The following is a 21,099-nucleotide window of genomic DNA, read 5'->3' on the forward strand; positions in this document are numbered from 1 at the left end:
AGTATTGTTTTTTCTTCGGGCGCGATCCATCCAAATTGGTATAAATATGGATCAAACTAAACCGAGTCGTTCCGAAGCAGGTTCTCTGTATCTCTTTTTAGTAGCTCACTCTGTAGCTGTAAGCGAAAAGGTGAAGTAATTTGGAAGGTAAAAGAAAGATGATGTGCGATATGGATTCTAGCAGTTTACTATTTTGTCAGGATTAATTTCCGAGAGTAAATTCTATTGTTACCTCTCCTTCACCAGAAAATTGATCTAGTCAGTATGTTGGCAATTTCAGTTCGAGTAATTTAAATACTGTTTTATTTTTTATATAAAAATATGATACTTTTAGAACTTTTCCAAAGTGTCGTTCAATATTTTATTTCTCAAAGTAATGATGGCTTTTATTTAAAAAGAAAAAAGGGGAAAAAGGAGTTAAATCTTTAAAAAATTACTTGGATTTTTCGTCTTTTTTTAATTATTTGTCAGCAATTTTCTTAGGTAGATTTCATTTGCCCCCTCCCCCCCCCCGAAAAAAAAAATATTTTTAAGCGAAAATACGTTATTATAATATGTGAAATATGTTTACTAAACTTTAAAATTATAAAATAGTTGAATAAAATTATAAAATATTTGCGTTCATTGGAACTTAAAATAATAAAGTTTATAAATTATTTAATCTAAAAAGTCAGGAGTAAACCTTAAGCTGTTTTTCGCGATCCCTTTAATATCTGGCACTAAAAATAGACTATTTAGTTCGGATGGATTTTCAAGGCCGATCACTGAAACTTTTCAACAGACCCATTGACTTAAATGACCTTATCAAACAAAAATTTTAAATGTTTTCGAAGTAAACATTCTTCTCTAAGACAGTTGCTTCTATGTCTTATTTTGCGCTTTTAATAATCTACTTTCTGTTTTATATGCTTTTGTAGCTTTACCAGAAATATGAGCTTAAAAAAATTTCTGTGGTCTAAAAAATTGCGAATTTTGGTAGTTTTAAACTACTTAAATGATAAATATCGTGTTTTACCCATAAAAAAGTATTTTTATATAAGCCTTTTAATCATATAATTTATTGTTGTAAAAATGATCTATTTCAGCTGATGTAGTTACTACTCAGCGATTTTTTGTGTAGAAGAAAATTTATTTTGTTTAAAATTCTTTCGAAAAATAGTTTCAGTAAAAGATTTTGTGACTCAGCTCACGTTTATATTTGCAGCGTAATTTTTCATATCCTTTCTCTGGTGTATTAAAAATACAATTTAATCATATTTTAATGTACCAAAAATTTAACTAAATGACAGATTGAAAAATGAAATAATTCTAAGAGCCGTTTCAGTTCACTCCCCCACCCCAAAATCAACAATCCTTTAACTTTTCATTAGACTTAAGGGAAATTGATCAAGGGCAAAACTCTTTTTTTTTTTTTTTTTTTTTTTTTCAAAAGCGTTTTAAATTTTCCAGAATTAAAAAAAGTAATAAATGTGCTTATGGAATTTCAGAAGCAGTCTTTTCAAAGTTTTTAAGTTACATGCTAGTTTGTGCAGAAAAAGTATCTGAAAACTCGTTTTTGATCATAATAGCTTATATAGAGAAGGGAAGCCTGTCGACTTTAGAATGTTTTGAGTTTTACTGTATAATGAGCATAAACGTAAGAATTTAAATTAGCTGTGTTTACATTCTATTATGCGATTACAACAAATTTTATATATTGCTTCCTTAAAAATTAACTTATTTTCTGTCTTAACTACTCTAATAATAACTGTGCATTGCAAAATTAATGAATCCAACCGCACGTAACGTTGGTTTTATTGAAAAATTCATCTTTATAACTCTGTTATAAAACCAATCCCAATCTAGGATTGATTTTTGCCGAACTTTTTATATTCTCTAAAGTAATTAATACTGTAAGTTTTGTAAAAAGGAAAGTAGTGATTACATTTTTTTCCCGTTATGCTTTTGTAGTTTACTACTGTTTCGTGTTTCTATGGGTATTCATGATTCTTAAAGTTTGTCTAAATTTTTTTTATTTAATCTTAAACTAATGAAACTTTTAGTCAAGCGACTTAGTTAAATCCTCCTCATCGTCGATTTCTTCCCCTCCCAAATTATGAGAATTTTCGAACCTCGAAGTAGATGGTAATATAGTGGAAGTAGGTCGGGCATGATGAGCTGATAAGTGTACTCCATCCTTACCGCCGGATTTTTCGTTTAATTATCACAGTAATGTGTATATGGTATATAGAAAGTGCTCACGGTTTCACTTTATGATGAGTTTCCTAGTAAGTCGGTGGAGTATTTCGCTTATTTATACGTCCATTTGGTGATTGGTCCGAATGGTTGATGCCATTGGTATTCCTAAAACATGTCAACACGATTTTTAGCATACAAATTTCCATCTTTGGCCCAAGTATTCCTCGTTTCTTGGAGTCGAACCATGGTCATCTGCCTAAATGGTTAGCGTGCAACACCCACTTTTTATTCCCATTGATTGTAAAGCACGCTGCAGTGTATTTCATAGTCAGATGTCCATTATATTCTGCCACTTTATTTGCTATTTAATCAGAAACCATTTTATTTGTATATGCATTGCCGATGCTTCTATTTTTCTCACTTTATTTAAATGAATATCCGAATTATTTAAACTCTTCTACTTTTTCTTTGAATGTAAGTAAAATAGCTGGACACTGATAATTCTACCTTGGGCTCAAATCACGGCGAACTGTTTGGCTACATGGGATTTTTCCTCCTTTTATATGAAAGCAAGCCAATTTCCCTGTATAAGGGCTTCCACAAAGGCATATCTTCCCTTAGGCAAGTAGTCCTCGCGTGCTTTGGCGTCCAAATAATTCAACTCTGCCTAAATGTCGCGGATCCTATCAAAACGAATGGTCAACTGCTACAGCCACTGAAGATTTATTGTGAATTTTTCCGAAAGATAGTAAAACTCCTACCAAGAAATTATAGAATCATTCCTTTGTCGTATTATTGGAAACTGTTTTCTCACCATTGCTTTGGGTAAGTTTTCTCGAGCTAGATTTCTTATATGCATTTATCTGAATTGATGAATTATATACAGTTTAACTTTTAGGTCGTCGTATTTTGTAGCTGCTTTTTTATTCACTGTTCAGTATGGATAATACGTAACCGAAGTAAGTATTTAGAGACCCAAGCTTTAGAATTTCATGAAAATTCTGACTGTCTTTAATCTAATGGCGGGCACTTGCCTATTCATATTTGGTCACTCTTAAGTGGCGGCCATTTTATTGTGGAAGCACCTAATAGGCGCCCTGCATTGCCTCCTATCAAGGCACGGAAAGTTACAGCCATGCCTCTCTCTCTGGGATTCGAACCCGGGCCCTTTGGTTCCGCAGTAGGCTTCTCTAACCACTATACCGTCTGGGCGGCCTGGGTGTTTGTTAAAATTTTCATAAAGGTTGTCCAAATTTCCATTAGACAATCCTACGAAACTCTTAACAGGGATTTATTTTGTGGCTCTTAGTCGTTTTTGAAAGCTTCTGGTTATTATATCATTTTGGTCACACTTCTGTTTTGAACCTTTTAATAACTGGCTCTACATTTAGCGCTTCCTTTTATTTTTAATATGTAATTAATATTTAATATATTTTAATATGTAATTAAAAGACGTATATCCGCAAACTGGCACAGAATACTTTACGTTTCCCCCCTCCCGGAAATCCAGCTAGTAGTGCAACCCTAAGCGTGAAAGCTTGTTGTTATATCACAAGTGTTTAATCTATTTTCTTCTGGAATAAATATGTATTTACGTTTTTCCTGTTCTTAGATTGATTCAGATATATATTTTGATTCTTTTAAAGGTTTTTAAAAATGCGTAATAGCCAGTCTTTTTGTTTTTATATTCTTCGAAGCTTTTTTGATATTTATAACCTAATATTTTTAAATACGCAAGCCAAGATATAAATATTTTCCTTCCAAAATTATTACCTGGAAATATTTCTGTTTAACGATCATTTTTTTGCTGTAATGAATACTATTATATTTACAAATGGGAAAGAAAAATGTTTTATCTCTGTCTGGGGATTATTATTATGCCATCATTAGTATCGCGCCGGGATGTCTTTTAACGGGGAGTATCTGCATATCATCCGATGAGTGTGACATTTAAGAGACGATTCGTTGCCGCTTTTCGTGGTATTGCGTTTCCGGATTTTGAGGTTTTGATGAACTTCATCTCATTAAGGTAAGGTGCACTACCTATTTTCGTCTCCGTCCTCTTTTTCATTTATTTCAGTTATGATGCTATTAGTTAAACGGTACTCTGAAAATGTCATGGAAGTTTTACAAGTAATGTATTAATAGCTGCAAAAATGTCGCAGTTTATATTTGAAAGTGTTGCAGTGATTTTAAAAATGTCTCCAGGGTTTTATTTTCCTAAGATGGGGAAGAAACGGTTCAATAAATTTAGTACTAATATATAAATTAATGTTGCAGAAAGAATTTGTGAGATTTCAAGCATTGTATGCATAAATTCTAAGGTGCACAGTGCTTGGCCTTACTATGTTATAAAATTTTATTCAGTCGGCAATTAAATGATTGAACTGGTAATTTCATCTGGATTTGACATTATGCGTAGATAAGTATTTTCACAAATTTTTTTAATGCATTTATTCATTAACAAGTGATACTCTTTGTCGAAGATATTCATTATCCTATTATTCACATCATTTATTATTTCATTGTTACTACAGGAACTGCCACAGTTAAGTGGCCCATGTGTCCGAAGATTGCAACTATGATTAATTTAAATATTACAAAGTTAACTTTGGGGGGGGACGAGGGAACTATTTCGATATGTTATGGCAAAGCACACTGGGGCTAACTGCCTAAGCCGAAGTGACGCCTTCGTGAAGCATCATCTAAGGAAAACTGGCTGGTATTCACGTTACATATAGAGAATACCACGAAAACGACTATGCAGCTAGTCTGATCGCCTCGATCAACGTAATTTGAATTACCATTATTTTGTTATTACTACTAGTATTATCTTTTGGAGTTGTGTGTGTGGGGGGGGGGATTCTTTTAGCTTCTCTGTACTGGCAGCCTGCCAGATTTTTTTGTTTACAGCATTTTCATTCTCTCTCTTGTTCTGGTATTTGCATTTGCACAACTAAAAAGACGAGAAATAAGTTCTCGCTTTTTTAGATTTGCAGTAAATAAATAGAAGACAGGAAAAAGTAGAATACGAAAGTTTGCTGATAATTCTTAAATCTGGTAATTAATTTTTAGAACGTATCATTGACAAAAAAATAAATCGTGGAAAGCCATATCAGGCCATTGTGTACCATTAAAAATATGCGCGATCGCTTACACATTGCTTACTTATTCTTTCTCTTCGCAGATTATCCTTTGAATAAAGATTTATTATTAAATGGAAGACGAGGATGTTTTGCAACTTATTTTATTGCTATTTTTTTCATCAGAATGTCAGAAAAAGAGTAAGTTCATGTTAACTCTTAGAGTTACACTTTTTGACGAAGTTTGCCGATAGATGGAGCTGTAATCGAAGATCGCATCAAAGAATTAAAATGAGGCTCGTATTCATATTCTTTTGGGTAAATGTTCTATTTTGCTTCGAGTGTGAGATCGTTACTATATGATCGCGGACACTTAACCGATACATTCATTTAGCTATAGCATGTTTGTCTGGTAACGCGTACATTTAAACAAAAACATCATGCAACAATATTCTGTTAAAATCTATCTATATTTATCCGACTAAAGGCCGTTTCCAGGGTGCACAACAAGGTTTGGAAAAGTACCTCATTTTTTTTTCTTTATTTAATTCTATTATAGATTTTAAAATTAGACAGAAAAGCAACCTTAGGTTAGCATCGATTTTAAAATCAGCTTGGAGAACAATCAGACATAAGTCTCTCTATTTCAGGTGGGAGGAAAGAAAATTTCAGCACTGGGAAAAGAGTGAAACCATTTTGTATGGAAAGCAATAGGTGAAGCAAAGCGAAAAAAAAACGAAGCATGATCTCTCGAAAAAATTAGTAATGAAACTTGAAGAAACTAAGGTATTAGGATTTTGAAAACAATGAGAAGAGCTAGACATCTTTAACAGAAGAAAAGATTTTTTTAAAAGGTGAAAGGATTCAAAGAAATGCAATTTTTTTTATGGAGAAGCCTGGCAGATAATATCTGCAAATCCAAAGTCAAAATTATGATTAAATGACCATTTGTGATTAGTTATCAAAAATTTGTTTATTTCTCATTTTTCATATAATTCATGAGAAATTTCAGTGCTTCTTCAATTTGGTTGATGTGTCGAACCACACTGATATGATATGCTAAAAACTCCAAGAATTAAAATCAGAGATGAAATCCTTAAGAATAGAATGAATAACGGATTTAATTGGTAAGTGACTTAAAGTTATAACTTATGGAGAAGTCGAGCAATTACATAATTCTTAGAAAGATTGAATAGTTGTCGGATAAATATCAACAAATTTTACTGATACATAGATGCATCTTTTTGACTTGATGTATGCGTTTCATCTAAATGTTCTCTTTCGATTAAAAGTCTTGTTGGCTGAGTGTCATAGATACCATGACATGATGATGCAACCAGGTTTTGATCAAGCATTGAGATATAAATGTTGTTTGTGGCAAGCGAAGTCGTTGTAAATGTCAAATTAGTATAATTAATTAATTTTATTAGTAGCGTTGTATTTTATATAGTTTATTATTCAAAAATACTTAAATTTAAATTTTTATTTTTCAAAAAATGGTTCTTCTCTGAATTCCTTAGGTTATTTAACTATAGTGTCTTATTTTTCTCACTTTTGAATATTTTACAAATTAGAATATTTGCAATAGAATTTGGGGTCCTTTTCCCCCCTTTGTTTGGGTATTTAAAAGGAAAAAAAAATATTTATTGACGATTTTAAGTTTTGTATTAAACTATATATAATTCTTTACGTATCTCTGTTAAATATTAAAATGACTAAAAAATTGTTTCAAAAGTGATAATCACATGGCTCTTGCTGAGACAAGCTACACACTTAAGGCTTTTTAAATGTACTTCGCTTGCTGCTGAAGTAAAATCTTTCAAGATCTCAATGAGAAAGAAAGGAGGAAGAGAATTCCTGTAGATTTAACTGGAAATTTTATTTATTCAGTGGTTTAGAAAAGGGGGGGGGGAGAAAGAAAGCAATTTTTGGAAAACATGCGTCACGTAATAATGTAGAAATTGACAGCTATTTTAAAGCAGTAAAAATTATGGCTAAGAAAATATTTATTTCTTTCGTTAGATTAAATATTTCTCATTTCTCAGATAAATAAAAGGAATCAGATGTCCAATATAATTTGGATAAAATCACTTCCAACTCATTTTGATTTTATCCTAGCTGCATGCGTGTATATCTTGAATAACATCCAGAACATTGGAGAAGTGTTTAAACATTTTAAAGATACTCATAATCGATTTTTTCCTTTTTCGACTCAAAAATAACCATTGCAAATTCTGCTTCGTGCCTCCGCACTTAATTTCTTCATTTATGTAGTTTTTATGTTAATTTTTTCCCTGCAGACACCGATAAAGAATATCGATGTCTTTTGTTATTAATCGATTCCCTGCGTCTTCTTATGAGAAATCGATATTTTCAAAAAAGCGATTTATTTCTTTACTATAGTTTAACTTTCTCTCTCTTTTTTAAAAATCAAATGCAATCTTTCTTTTTTAATGGCTCTTCTTTGTTCCAGAGATAAATTTTGCTGATGAAATAATTATTTTCGGATTAAATGAGACGTTGAATGTTTCCTGGAGTTAATGTTTGAGTTTTCTTTTATTTATTTATTTATTTACAGTTTCGCTTTTAAGTTTTACTGGTTATGTTTCGTTAGTAGTGTATTTATTTCTTAATAATTATTTTTATTTGTACAATTTTTCTGAATAAATATATATATCTGTTGATTCATTAACGGCAAGAGGACAATGAAGAAATTTATTGAATGTTTCATGAATTTTTATCTTTATTTGCTTTAAAATAGCAGTAGTCTATCACCTCTTTATTCAGGCTTTTAATGACTTTAAATTTTTTACACAGCAAGGATTACTAAATTAGTTCATTAAATAATATTCTATGGATCATCATTTATATAAAATATCTTGGCGATGCTGCAAGAAATAAAAGTATATCAAAGCAGCCTTTCCCGTTATTTTTAGACACATCAGAAAAAGGTTGAAGTATATTTTGTTGACTTGCCAATAGCTGAAAAAAAGAGAAACTTTTTAGTCCAGAAAAAAGAGCGGTAGCCCAAGTAGGCTAGTCTGAAGCGGAATTTTGCGTTGAATCTCTATAAATGCGCGTATCCATTTTCTAATTGTTGCCACCCAATATTATCGCCCTGTATTATTTTTTAAGAAAGTAAGTAATGAAGAATCTATACGAATGTATGCTTTTCGCAATGTGAAAAAACGACGATATCAAATTTTGAATCAACGATATTCAGATTTTGAATTTCGAATATATTTTATAATCTGTTTCATATTTTGTAAAATTTTAATGAATTTTTATTAACAAATTCAGATTTGAAAGCGAACAATGGCATCACTGTACAGAATAAAGTATTTTTTATCTCCAGCGCGCAAGACTATCTAGCAAAAACTGTAAAGATATTCTGTTTTTAAATATCTGGTGATTTTGCTGTTGAATTAAATTTTATAATAAGTGGGTAAGTGCGAGGTAATAAGTAAGTGCGAAGATAGTGATACATAATAAACAAAGTTAACCCACAAAACATTAATAATAAAAAGACACAAAAAAATTACTAGCCATCTTAACTAAGAAAACTGAACACTGAAATGATGAACTGAGAAAAAAGTGAAAAAAATGTAAATATATGCCAACTCTTAACACTGCATCGGGAACTCTAAATTTTATTAAGTTAAATAAAAGTTTTATTTGTTGTTGAATTGTATGTGGCTTAAGTGTGAACAGAATGGGGCTTAATAATGAAGCTAAAAAGGCAAAACAAATGGGCTAGCAGTAGTGAGTGCAACAGCAGGCTAAGTAGACTGCGAGCTCAACAAGAGCATAAAAAGAACTTTAACAAACCCTTTTAGGCGATCGTTAAAATTTCGAAAACTTTCAGATTTTTTTTTTTTTTTTTCATTTGCAATGTTCTGTATTCGCCAGAATATGTACTGTTAGTATAATGATTGTTTGCCTTCAGGATGGCATTTCAGACTGTGTTCTTTCTGCCCATTAACACTTTGATTATAAGTAATATACATAAATATTTATTACTTTGAATAAAGCAGTAATTTTCAATCTACTCGGCTTGAAAAATTTATGATCTTTGACTTTTTCATAGACTTGCTTTAGGAAAATAACATCTTATACTAACGAAACAAATGAAGAGACAGTGTAGAGCACCGTATTGGAAAAACTGCATTTAATTTGGAATATTACGCTGTCAGTACACATCCTTTTCCACGTTCCAATGGGCCAACCAGCGGCCGAGCGGTAAAGTCGCTGAACACTGGTAGTTCGGTCCGAGGTTCGAATCCCGCGAACGGGCTGGCTGCATGGGTGTTTTCCCCATGTGTAACGTGTATACGAGCCAGTTTCCCTTAGAAAGTCCTCCACGAAGGCATCCTTCCCCTTAGGCAGATAGCCCTAGTGTGCTTTGCCATAATTAAATACACCACTTCACGTTCCAATGAATTGCTATTGCGCATCACGGCCCGTGTCATGCGCCACAACACTTGGACAACAACAAGCCGTGAATAAATTAGATTGCGGTTTAACAAAATGTCTTGGAAAGGTACTGCGATGTTCCCGAATACTTTTCGTCAATTTGAGGTTCTTTATCATGCGGCAATACGTTAAAAAAAAGTATTGCTCTTAGTGTTTGTAAAAATTCAAAAAGGTTAATATTTAATAAAAAAAATAAGTGGCAACAATTTTAAAATGTGCCACGGATAAGAAGAAAAGTACAACTGTACAAAATAATCTGTAATTTTCTCACTTCAGAACAACTCCCATCTATCATCTCTCTTATGGTCATAAATGAATTTATCCGTACTTCGCATAAAAAATATAATCCTTAGAATATTCTTAAGTAATTAGCAAGTAATTTTTTTTTTCGAATTGTTAAATTGTAACCGTATCAAGAGTTTTGAAAAAAAGAAAAAAAAGTTTATTTGAAATAAATAATTACTTTTTAGCTAAAACAAATTATTTAAAAATCGGAACAATAAATTAGTTATTGCGTAAACTCGAAACATGTTTAATTTTTTAACAGATGTTCCCGTTTGAGAACGTAGGCATTTAAACAATTAATTAATTTGAAAAAACTGGAAATAAACTTTTTTTTTTTTTTTTTTTTTTTTTGCCTTGACTGTTTAACATTTTGCGATATCACTACATTCCTCACTACAGCCATTTTAATACCTCTGGCAACTCTTGGAACTGCATCCATGTCATTTTGAATGTTGCACTTTCTCTTATTTTTTACTTAAGGCAAATGTGGTATTCGCCATATTATCGGCATGGCTTAGACTTCTGTAAATGCGTGCTTGTCCTTTTGGAGTTACCTTCAAATAAAAGGCCTGAGAATATAGAGTTTTCATGTTCTTGCTATGAATTACGTAAGAGCCAGCCAATTTCACTTACGAAATTAAGGCAATTTCCTTTTTAGGCTATTAACTCTCATGCGATTTCGCACAGTCCGGGTAATCTCTTCCACCATTATTCCGGATTATTTCGAACCGTATTAAAGAAGAATCTTAAATATACATAAAGCAAATTTAAATTGGGCCCAAGAAAAGTACAATAACTAAAACACTGTTAGTTTATAATAAGTAAAAAACACTGTTAGTTTATAATAAGAAACACTGTTAGTTTACAATAAGTAAAACACTGTTAGTGAATTCAAATAGCTTTATCAGAAATAATTTTTTAAAATGAATGTCTCTCGTAATGAATTTTTTATTCTGTAAAATTCCTATTTTGATGTCTGCGCATTTTCCCTCCTTCTTCATTCGCTTCTTTAAAGGACTAATTGGATAGTTTATCGTTTGTAAATTGTGCCCACCAACGGCCGAGCGGTAAAGTCGCTGAACACTGGTAGTTCCGTTCGAGGTTCGAATCCCGCGAACGGGCTGGCTGCATGGGCGTTTTCGTGGTTTCCCCATGTGTAATGTGTATACGAGCCAGTTTCCCTTAGAAAGTCCTCCACGAAGGCATTCCTCCCCTTAGGCAGATAGCCCTTGTGTGATTTGCCATAATTAAATACACCAACACCGTTCGTAAATTGTAAGGCGCTCAAAGTTGGGATCAGCTTTTCATAATGCTTGTAAAGAGGTTTCAACAAATAGTTTTTTTATAGTTGTTTAACTATAAATTCTAGAGCAACCATTTCAACAAAGTTGTCGTTGTCCAAGTTGTCCTTTATAAGTCCGTGGACAAGCATTAATAAAATAAAATTAAAAAAAAATTGTTTATATATAGGGAGGATTATTTATGTATAAAAAATAACTGTGTATAAATGTTTAGAATGTTTTTAATTTCTATTTTTTTCTCGATTAAAATTTAGTTTGTTTTGAAATTGTCCAACCGAAGTATAATGGATTTAGGACTGAGTTTATTCAAGCATGAGTACCTGGAAGAGATAAATTCGTTGTTTGTCTCTTCGAGTACATTATTATTATTTATTATGATGTTAAAATTTTCTTTTTTTAATATTTGTTGAACATTTTTTTTATTTGATAACTTTAAAAAATAGAACTGTTTTTGATAAACAATAGCATATTATTTTGAATTGATGATTGAACAGCTGACGATCCAACTGTTGGTGACTATCCAACTGTTGTTGATCCTAAATGAATTTAGTCGAGAAAATAACATTTGTTCCCGAAAGTGATAGGGGGAAAATGTTTAGTAAGGTAAACAATTTCATTTAACAGTAAAATGCATTTTTGACTCTCATTCATAACGTTTTCTCATGTTTCTAGTATTTATGTTAGTTTTCGTGTAATAGCATGCTTCATTTCAGATTGATTCATGCTAAGTTTGCTAATATACTGCTCAGCTGTGAATATCGTTATTACTGTCATTCTGCAAGAGTATTTAAGAGTCACTTTAGCACTAGAGTTTCGCGCACGCTCACAGAAGAGTAAGCTAGTATTTATTGAGAGACATGTTTTTAGCTTGCATTTCCAGAAACCGCCTATCCTTTATACAGCCCTTCAGTTTACTGCCCTCATCTCTTGCTGTGGTTTAAAAGGGCATTAGTATGAATATTCTTGCTTTCCCCCCCTCCTCCTCCTTTTAGAAGTATTTCACGTTTTTCTTTGAAAAGAAACTGCTGCCCCCTCTTTTTATTCTTATTGCCGTTAAAGTTATAGGCGCACTAATATACATATGTAACAGGCAAATAAACTGTGTAATATTCTCTCCTCATTTTAAAGTAACAAATTGAATTAGTCAAGGGACTTTGCTCACATTCCTTTATATATTTTGAACTTTGTCAGGCATGGCTGTAAATATAAAATGAAAATTGTACAGTAAATTTGGAGCCACTATGGCACAAGGATATGTAAATCCACACCATCTGTAATGTGTGCTCTTTGTAACGGTTTTATGTTATGTTCTTGTAGCAAATATTTTACAAATACAGTTACTTCTCGATTCATTATAATGGGAGGAAATTCTCGTTCGTGTTAGTTTTTTTTCCCGGGGGGCGGGAAGAGTGTCAAAGAAATAATACAATAAGTATTAAATAACCAACTTGTGCTATAATTATTTTGTAAAATTAAATAAGTTCAATATGTAATATTAAATAATATAATAATTTTAGAGTAATATTAAATAATATAACTTTAGAATGGTCCACAGATGATAATGATGCTGAAACTAGTTCTCTACCTTCCAAATAAACTTAAGAGTAATCGTAGAATTTTGAATGTATATTTAAAGCCGAATTTATAGAATAATGAATAAAGCAAAGCAACACAGCTACTGTTTATGCATTTTAAGCTATCGTTTCATTATTTACTGCATTATATTTAGCGATAAAAAAGAGTGGCATATTTTCTAGGTATATGGATAAGAGCTAGAAAAGTAAAATTATGCTACTGTTGATAAATAAAAAAATCTGATGTGTACATCACATGACTTCCTTGTACGGAATATTAAATTATACGCATTTTTTTCCTGCATTTCATTTAAATTTATTTTCTCGAATTCTGTTAGGAGATATTGTTATTACTAAAACATAGTCTTATCATTAAATATCATTAAAATAAAAATACTTCCTTCACTCATCCCAGATACCGAGCAATCCAGAAAAACTAAAGACAAAACTTGCTCACTTACCTGGGTAGTGTGATGTTGAATCTGTAATAAAAACTCTAATATGTTGATTTATTTAATTATATTCTCTCTATACTACAAAATATATACATTTTTTAACAATTGTCGGGAAATTTTTCTGGCCCCGAAAGTTATTACACACTTAATCAGTTCACGTCACGAGGTCGAAAGGGGAAAACCCTTTTTTTCTTCCTACTTCAATGACAGCCAACGCCATCTGTGTCTCGTACATCAAAATGAAGAGATTTGTTTTTAATATTTGTTAGATACAGCTAATCAGTTTCACAACACTCCCACCTTTTTGATTTTTAGAAGGAAAATCAAAAATCAAATAATGGTATCCCTAGTACAGGAACACACTTCTAAAGGGTACAGTTTACGTACAGGACGAATCAGTATGCCATTTCTAGTTTTCACTTTTACAACTCTTACACGTCCATCTCTGCTTGTACAAAGTTCTTGGAAACGAGCAATTGGCCAGTTCACTCTTTTAAGGTTCTCACAACCTATTAGCACGATGTCTCCAACTTTTAATTCACAGTCCGTCTGTCCATGCTTTTGTACTAACTGTCCAAGGTACTCCTTGCGGAAACGGCTACGAAATTTTTCTCGAAGTTCCTGGCAGAAACGCTGACGAGCCAAGAGTTTATTTCGATCTAAAGCATCCAAATCTGCTGTACCTGAAACCTTAATGTCCTGTAAGAACATGGAAGGCGTTAATGGTAGAAGATCCTCAGAGTCATTTGACACATAAGTTAGTGGTCGACAGTTTATTACGGCTTCCACATCACAGATGACGGTGAGTAACTCTTCGTAATTGACTGCAGCTTGTCCTAAGACTCTCACAATCAAATTCTTGGCTGTGCGGATTAGACGCTCCCACCATCCGCCCCACCAAGCAGCAGTGGGCGGAATGAACTTCCAAGTGATGGGATGCAAAGTTTCCTGAGCAATTAGCTTTACCAGTCAACCTTTTTCAGCAATGCAGATCTACCGACGAAATTTGTGCCGTTGTCTGAATAAACTGTAGATGGCCGACCTCTTCTGGCTATGAACCGACGAAACGCTTGAATGAAGCATTCGGTACTTACGGATGTCACTAGTTCCAAATGTACACATCTATATACAGCACACGTAAACAGTACTACCCAGGTTTTGCTTTTATTTCTGAGAATCAGAGGGCCACATAAATCTATGCCGGTAACTTCAAATGCGAACGCATCTCGAACTCTGTCTAATGGTAATTGAATGGGTGCAGTAGTTGGAGGTTTTGCTGAAAATCGTTTACAACGGACGCACTGTTTCACCACCGATCTAATTCGGCGTCTTGCACCAATGATCCAGAATTCTTCTCTAATTATAACAGTTAATGCTTGTACGCCGGCATGAGAATTCTTTAAATGGTAATCTCTAATTAAACAGTCAACAATATAATGCTTAGAAGGTAATAAAATCGGGTACCGGAATGCATAAGAATCATCTCGTTCGGTGATTTTTGTTTTTACTCTTCTTAAGCCACTTTGATCTCGTACGGTCAAAAGACCATTGATGGAGTCTCCAGTCTCTGGAAAACTCTCCCCCTGAACAAGTGAAAGAAGTATAATTTTAGATTCCTTTATCTCGGAAGCAGACAGAAAAGGCTCTTTATTTACAATTTTCTTTTGACAATTTTTGATAAATCTCTTTATCCAACCTAAAACTCTTAACATTTTTGAAAATTTAGAGAACTTCTCACACCACTTAACTTTATCCGCTTTTGTAGTTATACTAAGATTTACATTTAAATTTATGCCTTTCCTGCGCTCTGAAAAAACTAAAGTTTCATTTGGCTTAACCTCTAATTTTGGCCAGCTATCTCTAGGGTCTTTGAGCCAAACAGGCCCTCTCCACCAATTTAATTCGAAAAACTGAAGAGGAACAACCACGAGAAGGTAAATCAGCTGGGTTATAATGACCCTGTACATATGACCACTGATTTGCTTTAGTGAAAGCGCAAATTTCCTTCACGCGATTGCCCACAAAAGTCCCCCACGCATCATTTCTTTGAATCCAAGATATGGCCGTGGTGGAATCGGTCCAAAAATATTTCGGGATGTCATCCAATGTAAGAGCTTCTGTCACATATTTGGAAAGACGCACGCCCAAAAGACAGGCCATAAGTTCTAGACGGGGAATAGTAAGTTCTTTTAAGGGTGCGACTCTTGACTTAGCCATTACAAAACTGACTAATGTTTCTTCTTTAGTTTCGCATCTCAAAAATATTACCGTGGCATAAGCATGCTGGCTAGCATCACAAAATACATGAAGTGTCCAGGAACTTCTATCTCCAAAACCTATACGTCGCGGTATTCTCAACTTATTCAAAATTTGTAATTTATTATACCACCTCGAAAATTTACTTTTGATACTATCTGGTAATGGAGTATCCCAGTCTGCTTTTATCGCCCAAATTTCCTGTAGCAGTAACTTTGCAGGCAATAAAACAGGTGTCAAGAAACCCAAAGGATCAAACATTGTCTGCGTTACTGACAAAACCTCTCTTTTAGACAAATTATCCGAAACCAATACAGTCTTAATTTCAATATAAAGGTTATCTTCTATTCTGTCCCACATAATTCCTAAAACTGGTACAGAATTCTCCATTGTGGACTCAGTGCACAAAGTACTTTGGGTTAGTTCCACATCTTTTTCTACTGGGCCATAGGTCCACATACGTAAGTCCATTTTTGCTTCAGATAATATTTCAGTAGAAGATTTCACAAAATTCACAAGCTCCTTTTCGTTATCAACAGAAGTCACACAATTATCAATATAAAAGGATTTATTTAATTTCTGAGCCATAGAACTTTGTTCCTTTGGTACTTGTGCCAAATGAACTGAAATAACCGCTCCTAATAGAAAAGGGCTAGACTTTACTCCAAAAACTACCCTCGTATGGCGGAAAACCTTCAGTACATTATCTTTCTCCCACCATAAAAATCTTAAAAAGTCCCTATCTTCTTTCCGTAATTCAATCTGTAAAAATGCACGCCGGATATCAGATGTTACGCCAATGCATTTTTCTCTAAATCTTAACAAAATTGAAGGGATTTCTTCTATTAAATTTGGTCCTTTTACTAAGTAATCATTAAGGGAGGGCGATCTATTAACTTTACATGATGCGTCAAAAACAGGTCTTATCTTAGTTGAGACACTGTCTGGTTTAAATACTGGGTGATGCGGTAAGTAGTGCCCTTTATAATTCTGTTCATTGTCTGGTACTATTTCAATTACACCCTCCTCCATCCATTCATTAAAAATTCTATCATATTCTTCATATTTATGTAAAGACTTGAGTTTTCGGGTGACACTGAACAAGCTTTTTTCTGCTACATGACGATTTAATGGCAATTCTGCGTTATATACTAACCAAGGTAATCCGACACAATAACGACCATCTTCGTTTCTGGAAAGAGAGTTTAAAAATTGTTCGTGGGCAATTTCTTCCTCAGCAGCGTTAGTTGAATTCTGGTGAGCATCTAATATTCCGATCGTTTCTAAACTCCAAAGATCGGAGATTTTAAAGTCGTGACCCACTAAACTTGCACACAAAATGGAAGCATCTTTATCTTTGTGATTAACAAATTCCTCCGATACACCACAAACTGTCCAACCAAGTTTTGTACAAACTGCTGTTAGTCCTCCTTTTAATTGTTTTACTGATCCCGTGAGAATTTTTCCATAAATATCACTACCGATGAGCATTTCTATTTTTGGACAATCTGCTCCCAGATCCGACAACCAAATGTTGTTTCGTTTTAATTCTTTCAATATTGGACCCTTGGGTACCCGAGGTATATCCCCACATATTATGTCTTGATCTAAAAATTCAAATTCTAGATCTGAATACTTACGCGCACTGGCTGAACACAATTTTACCAAATATTTGTTATGCATCTTTGCCTCTGTTCTGGCACCTTCAAATAAAGTAAGAGCAACATTTTCTTTGGAAATAGTTGGTAACCCCAATTCAGTGGCTAATGACTTCAAAATATACGATTTCTGGGAACCACAATCTAAGAGTACTCTAACATCTTTATGCTTTTTGACACCAGCTACTCTTACGCGTAAAGTCATTAAAGCTACGTCAGCGGTACAAGTTTGCCTGGCTGTAGCCGTATGTATGTTGTCTATTTCTGATTTTTCTGTAGGAAGTTCAGTTTCATTATTAATGTCCGGACACAAAATAACTGAGTGTGATTTACCACAAGCAAAACACCTAACAAACTGTTTACAGAACTTTGCCATATGATTTGGTTCCAAGCATTTTAAACAGCATTTTTTCTCCTTAACATTAGAAATCCTTTCATTAAGAGATAATGAACGCGCATCGTAACAATTTTTACTATCATGCATTTTACCACAAAAAATACATGCATGTTCTCTGGTTGTAAGAAAACCTGTGGCAGTGGGAACATTTCCCTGTTTCTTAAATTTACCTTTTGTTTCCCTCTTTACTTTATCATGATATCCTTCTTTACGACTAACACCATCGAGTCCATTACGCGCCAATTTTAATCTCTCCTCACCCTCCACTTCAGACTTTAAAAATTTCATTAAGTTGGTAAGGCGAGAAAGATCAGTTCCTTCAGGCTGGTTAAAGAGCGAACTCCTTTGCCACGCCTTTAAAACATCCTCTGTGAGACACGATTCCACCATCGGAAATAACCACGATGTGTTTTCGCTCGATTTAAGACCTAAAGACTCTAAGGCTCTCAACTGAGCTTCAATTTTATCATACAGTTTATCAAGAGGTAATTTATCCTTTTGATCTGCCTTCACATTAGAAACAATTAATTTAATTAGTTCCCTAACATACACTTCTACTAATAATTCAGGTTTTCCAAAACGTTCCTTCAAAGCTAAAACAGCTTTATCATAATTTTCCGAAGTCACCGGATAGCTTTCAATGAATTCTTTAGCACGTGATCCGGGCTTCATACACTGAATCAAATAGGAAAATTTGTCACTTTCGTATAAATCAGGGTCAGTGTGAATTTTCTCAAACTGCGACCAAAACGGTAACCAATTTATCAATTCCCCATCAAACGTCTTAAGTTCGATTTTTGGAAGTCTATACTGTTTAATCTTACTACAACAAATACCAGCACCATCATTTGGTCTTGTTTCTAAATTGATTTCATCTGAAAATTGCAATTTTTCATTAATTTGCCGAGTTAGTGTTATGAAATCATCAGAATACACCTCGCGACTTTCGATTTCTTTAGTAACATCATCCTCTAAAGTTTTCCCGTCTTCAGCTAACAAATCAAGAATTTTATCATCTACATTTTTTATATCTGAATATACATTTTGTAGTTTAGTAAGTTTATCTCGTACTAAATCTACAGAAAAATCTTCTTTTACTAATTCCGTTTTTAAAATATTAGCAGTTTTTGCAAAAGAAGTGCGTAAACCTGCCCGTTTAAGTTTCAGAGCCTTTAAAGCTTCCATAGTTAACTTTCAAAATAAAACAAACTGCTTTACAAAAAATAGTTTCGAATTTAAACTTAATTATACTTTAATACATCAAAAACTATCTATAACCATTAAATTTTTTTTTTAAGTTTATTTCTTAAGAGTCCTGTCACGGGACGCCACTTTTTGTTATTACTAAAACATAGTCTTATCATTAAATATCATTAAAATAAAAATACTTCCTTCACTCATCCCAGATACCGAGCAATCCAGAAAAACTAAAGACAAAACTTGCTCACTTACCTGGGTAGTGTGATGTTGAATCTGTAATAAAAACTCTAATATGTTGATTTATTTAATTATATTCTCTCTATACTACAAAATATATACATTTTTTAACAATTGTCGGGAAATTTTTCTGGCCCCGAAAGTTATTACACACTTAATCAGTTCACGTCACGAGGTCGAAAGGGGAAAACCCTTTTTTCTTCCTACTTCAATGACAGCCAACGCCATCTGTGTCTCGTACATCAAAATGAAGAGATTTGTTTTTAATATTTGTTAGATACAGCTAATCAGTTTCACAACAGATATATTTCTTATGCAATCAAATCAATTCTCACTTCGCGGCGAGGGAAAATACATAAAAACTCAAAACATCTTCATTAAAAATTGTAAAGAAAAACCTAAAACACCAAAGAGAGTTAAAAACCGTTAAAAAAACAATTTCTACAATTAAAATTAGAGTTTAAATTAATTAAAATTGGGCAGAAAGACAGATTTTCGGTGCACAAAACTGAAAGTTTACTTTGAGCTTCTCTCGGTAAAAAGACACTGAAGGCGTAGAAACTGACTTAATTTATTGCGGACGCTATTGAGTCAATATATGGGATAATTTAATAACTTGAACAACAATTCCAGAATGGATTTAGCATGATTTAATTCGCAATAAAAAAAGTCGTTATTTTATTGTTGCGAAGCTTAGTTTCTCTAGATTGGCAACAAATGCACTATTCTGCTAAGTTTCAAATGCAAACAAATATGGCTGCTATGGTAAAAAAAATTAGGCTTAGCCGCACTTAACAACTTTTAAATTGTTGATAATTCTACAACTGTAACATGCGGGTTAACTAAAGCCATAAAAATAACCGGAAGATAAGAACAACATAATTCAATCATTTTTAAAGCAAAAAACGTACAAGTTACCAACATATAAGAATAAAAAACAGCTCACAGAGCCGAGTAACAGAGTGGGTATATATAGATGTACTTTTGATAGATGTACATTTATGTACTTTTGGTGCGGCCGATTGCAACCAAAAAGGGAGATGCAATCTTACATGTTATAGCAGCCCTAAATACAAAATTTCAATGTTCTGAGGCTACTCGTTTTTGAGTTATGCGAGATGCCTACATACATACGTCGGTACATACGTACGCACAGATGCCACGAAAAAAACTCTTCTGAATCAATTTTAAATCATTTTTATAATTAGTTTGGGGTAAAGAGTCCTTTATTATGTTCTTACGTACAGATGTCACGCAAAAACATCGTTAAAGTGCATTCGATAGTGGTTAAAATGGGCATTTTCGTTGGAATATGGTACTCGGAATTTTTCGTGATTACAGTACTTTTACTTCATACAAGGGAGTAAAAATGGAGAAGTTTAGTATATTCTTCAGAAAAAAAATATAGTATCGCTGTATTATTGGTTATTAAAATTTTTTTTGGTTTGAATAATGAATATATGATTTTACATTTGTTTTTGCTTTTATGTAAGCCCTTTGCTCTAACTGCGTTTTATTAGACCAGAGATCCCCAAACTATTTTGGACAAGTGACCCCTTTTCCAAAATGAACTGCTACCTCAGACCCCCCATGTCCAAATTACCTACTTTTAAGATCAACCCCCTTATTCATAATGGTCCGCTAACTTAAAACAGCTGCTACAGAGTGTTATTTTTCATTCTGACTTAGGTCAATAGAAGAAGATAGAGAGAGAATTAGCAATGCTTTAAGTTAACAGACTATTATGAATAAGGGGACCTATCTTTAGTTTTTTACTGTTGATACAAAATACCTAGGTACTAAGGTACACTGCTCAAAAAAAAAAAAAAAGGGGGGGGGACAGTGCTATATCTCCCGTTCTACTGGGGCGATTCACGAAATTCAAATTGCGTTCTTCGTGTCTCGAAAGCGCGACTTGTGCTATATATAAATCTAATATATATCCTTATTCTAACATAGGTATTTTGACACAAAATCGGACTTTTTCTGAAATAACATACGA

General features: G+C 33.3%; 2 protein-coding genes across 8 annotated transcripts in view; one reads left to right on the plus strand and one right to left on the minus strand.

Moving 5' to 3' along the window:
- LOC146996185 (uncharacterized) overlaps nt 1–19,271 on the minus strand; it is a 228,893-nt gene extending 209,622 nt beyond the window's left edge. For both annotated transcript variants that reach the window (XM_085820210.1, XM_085820209.1), the window contains exon 1: nt 13,356–19,271. In XM_085820210.1, the coding sequence (XP_085676336.1) occupies nt 15,210–18,845 (3,636 nt within the window). In that variant the 5' untranslated portion in view covers nt 18,846–19,271 and the 3' untranslated portion in view covers nt 13,356–15,209. The remainder of the gene's footprint in view (nt 1–13,355) is intronic.
- The window catches only part of LOC118181010 (putative phospholipid-transporting ATPase IM), a 487,240-nt gene that overhangs the window by 326,051 nt on the left and 140,090 nt on the right, over nt 1–21,099 (plus strand). The gene's annotated exons all lie outside the window — the stretch shown is intronic.

This window comes from Stegodyphus dumicola, chromosome 7, assembly GCF_044657685.1.
Source record: "Stegodyphus dumicola isolate Sdum_Otavi_A_Nest chromosome 7, ASM4465768v1".
In the NCBI taxonomy this organism is placed as follows: Eukaryota; Metazoa; Arthropoda; class Arachnida; order Araneae; family Eresidae; genus Stegodyphus; species Stegodyphus dumicola.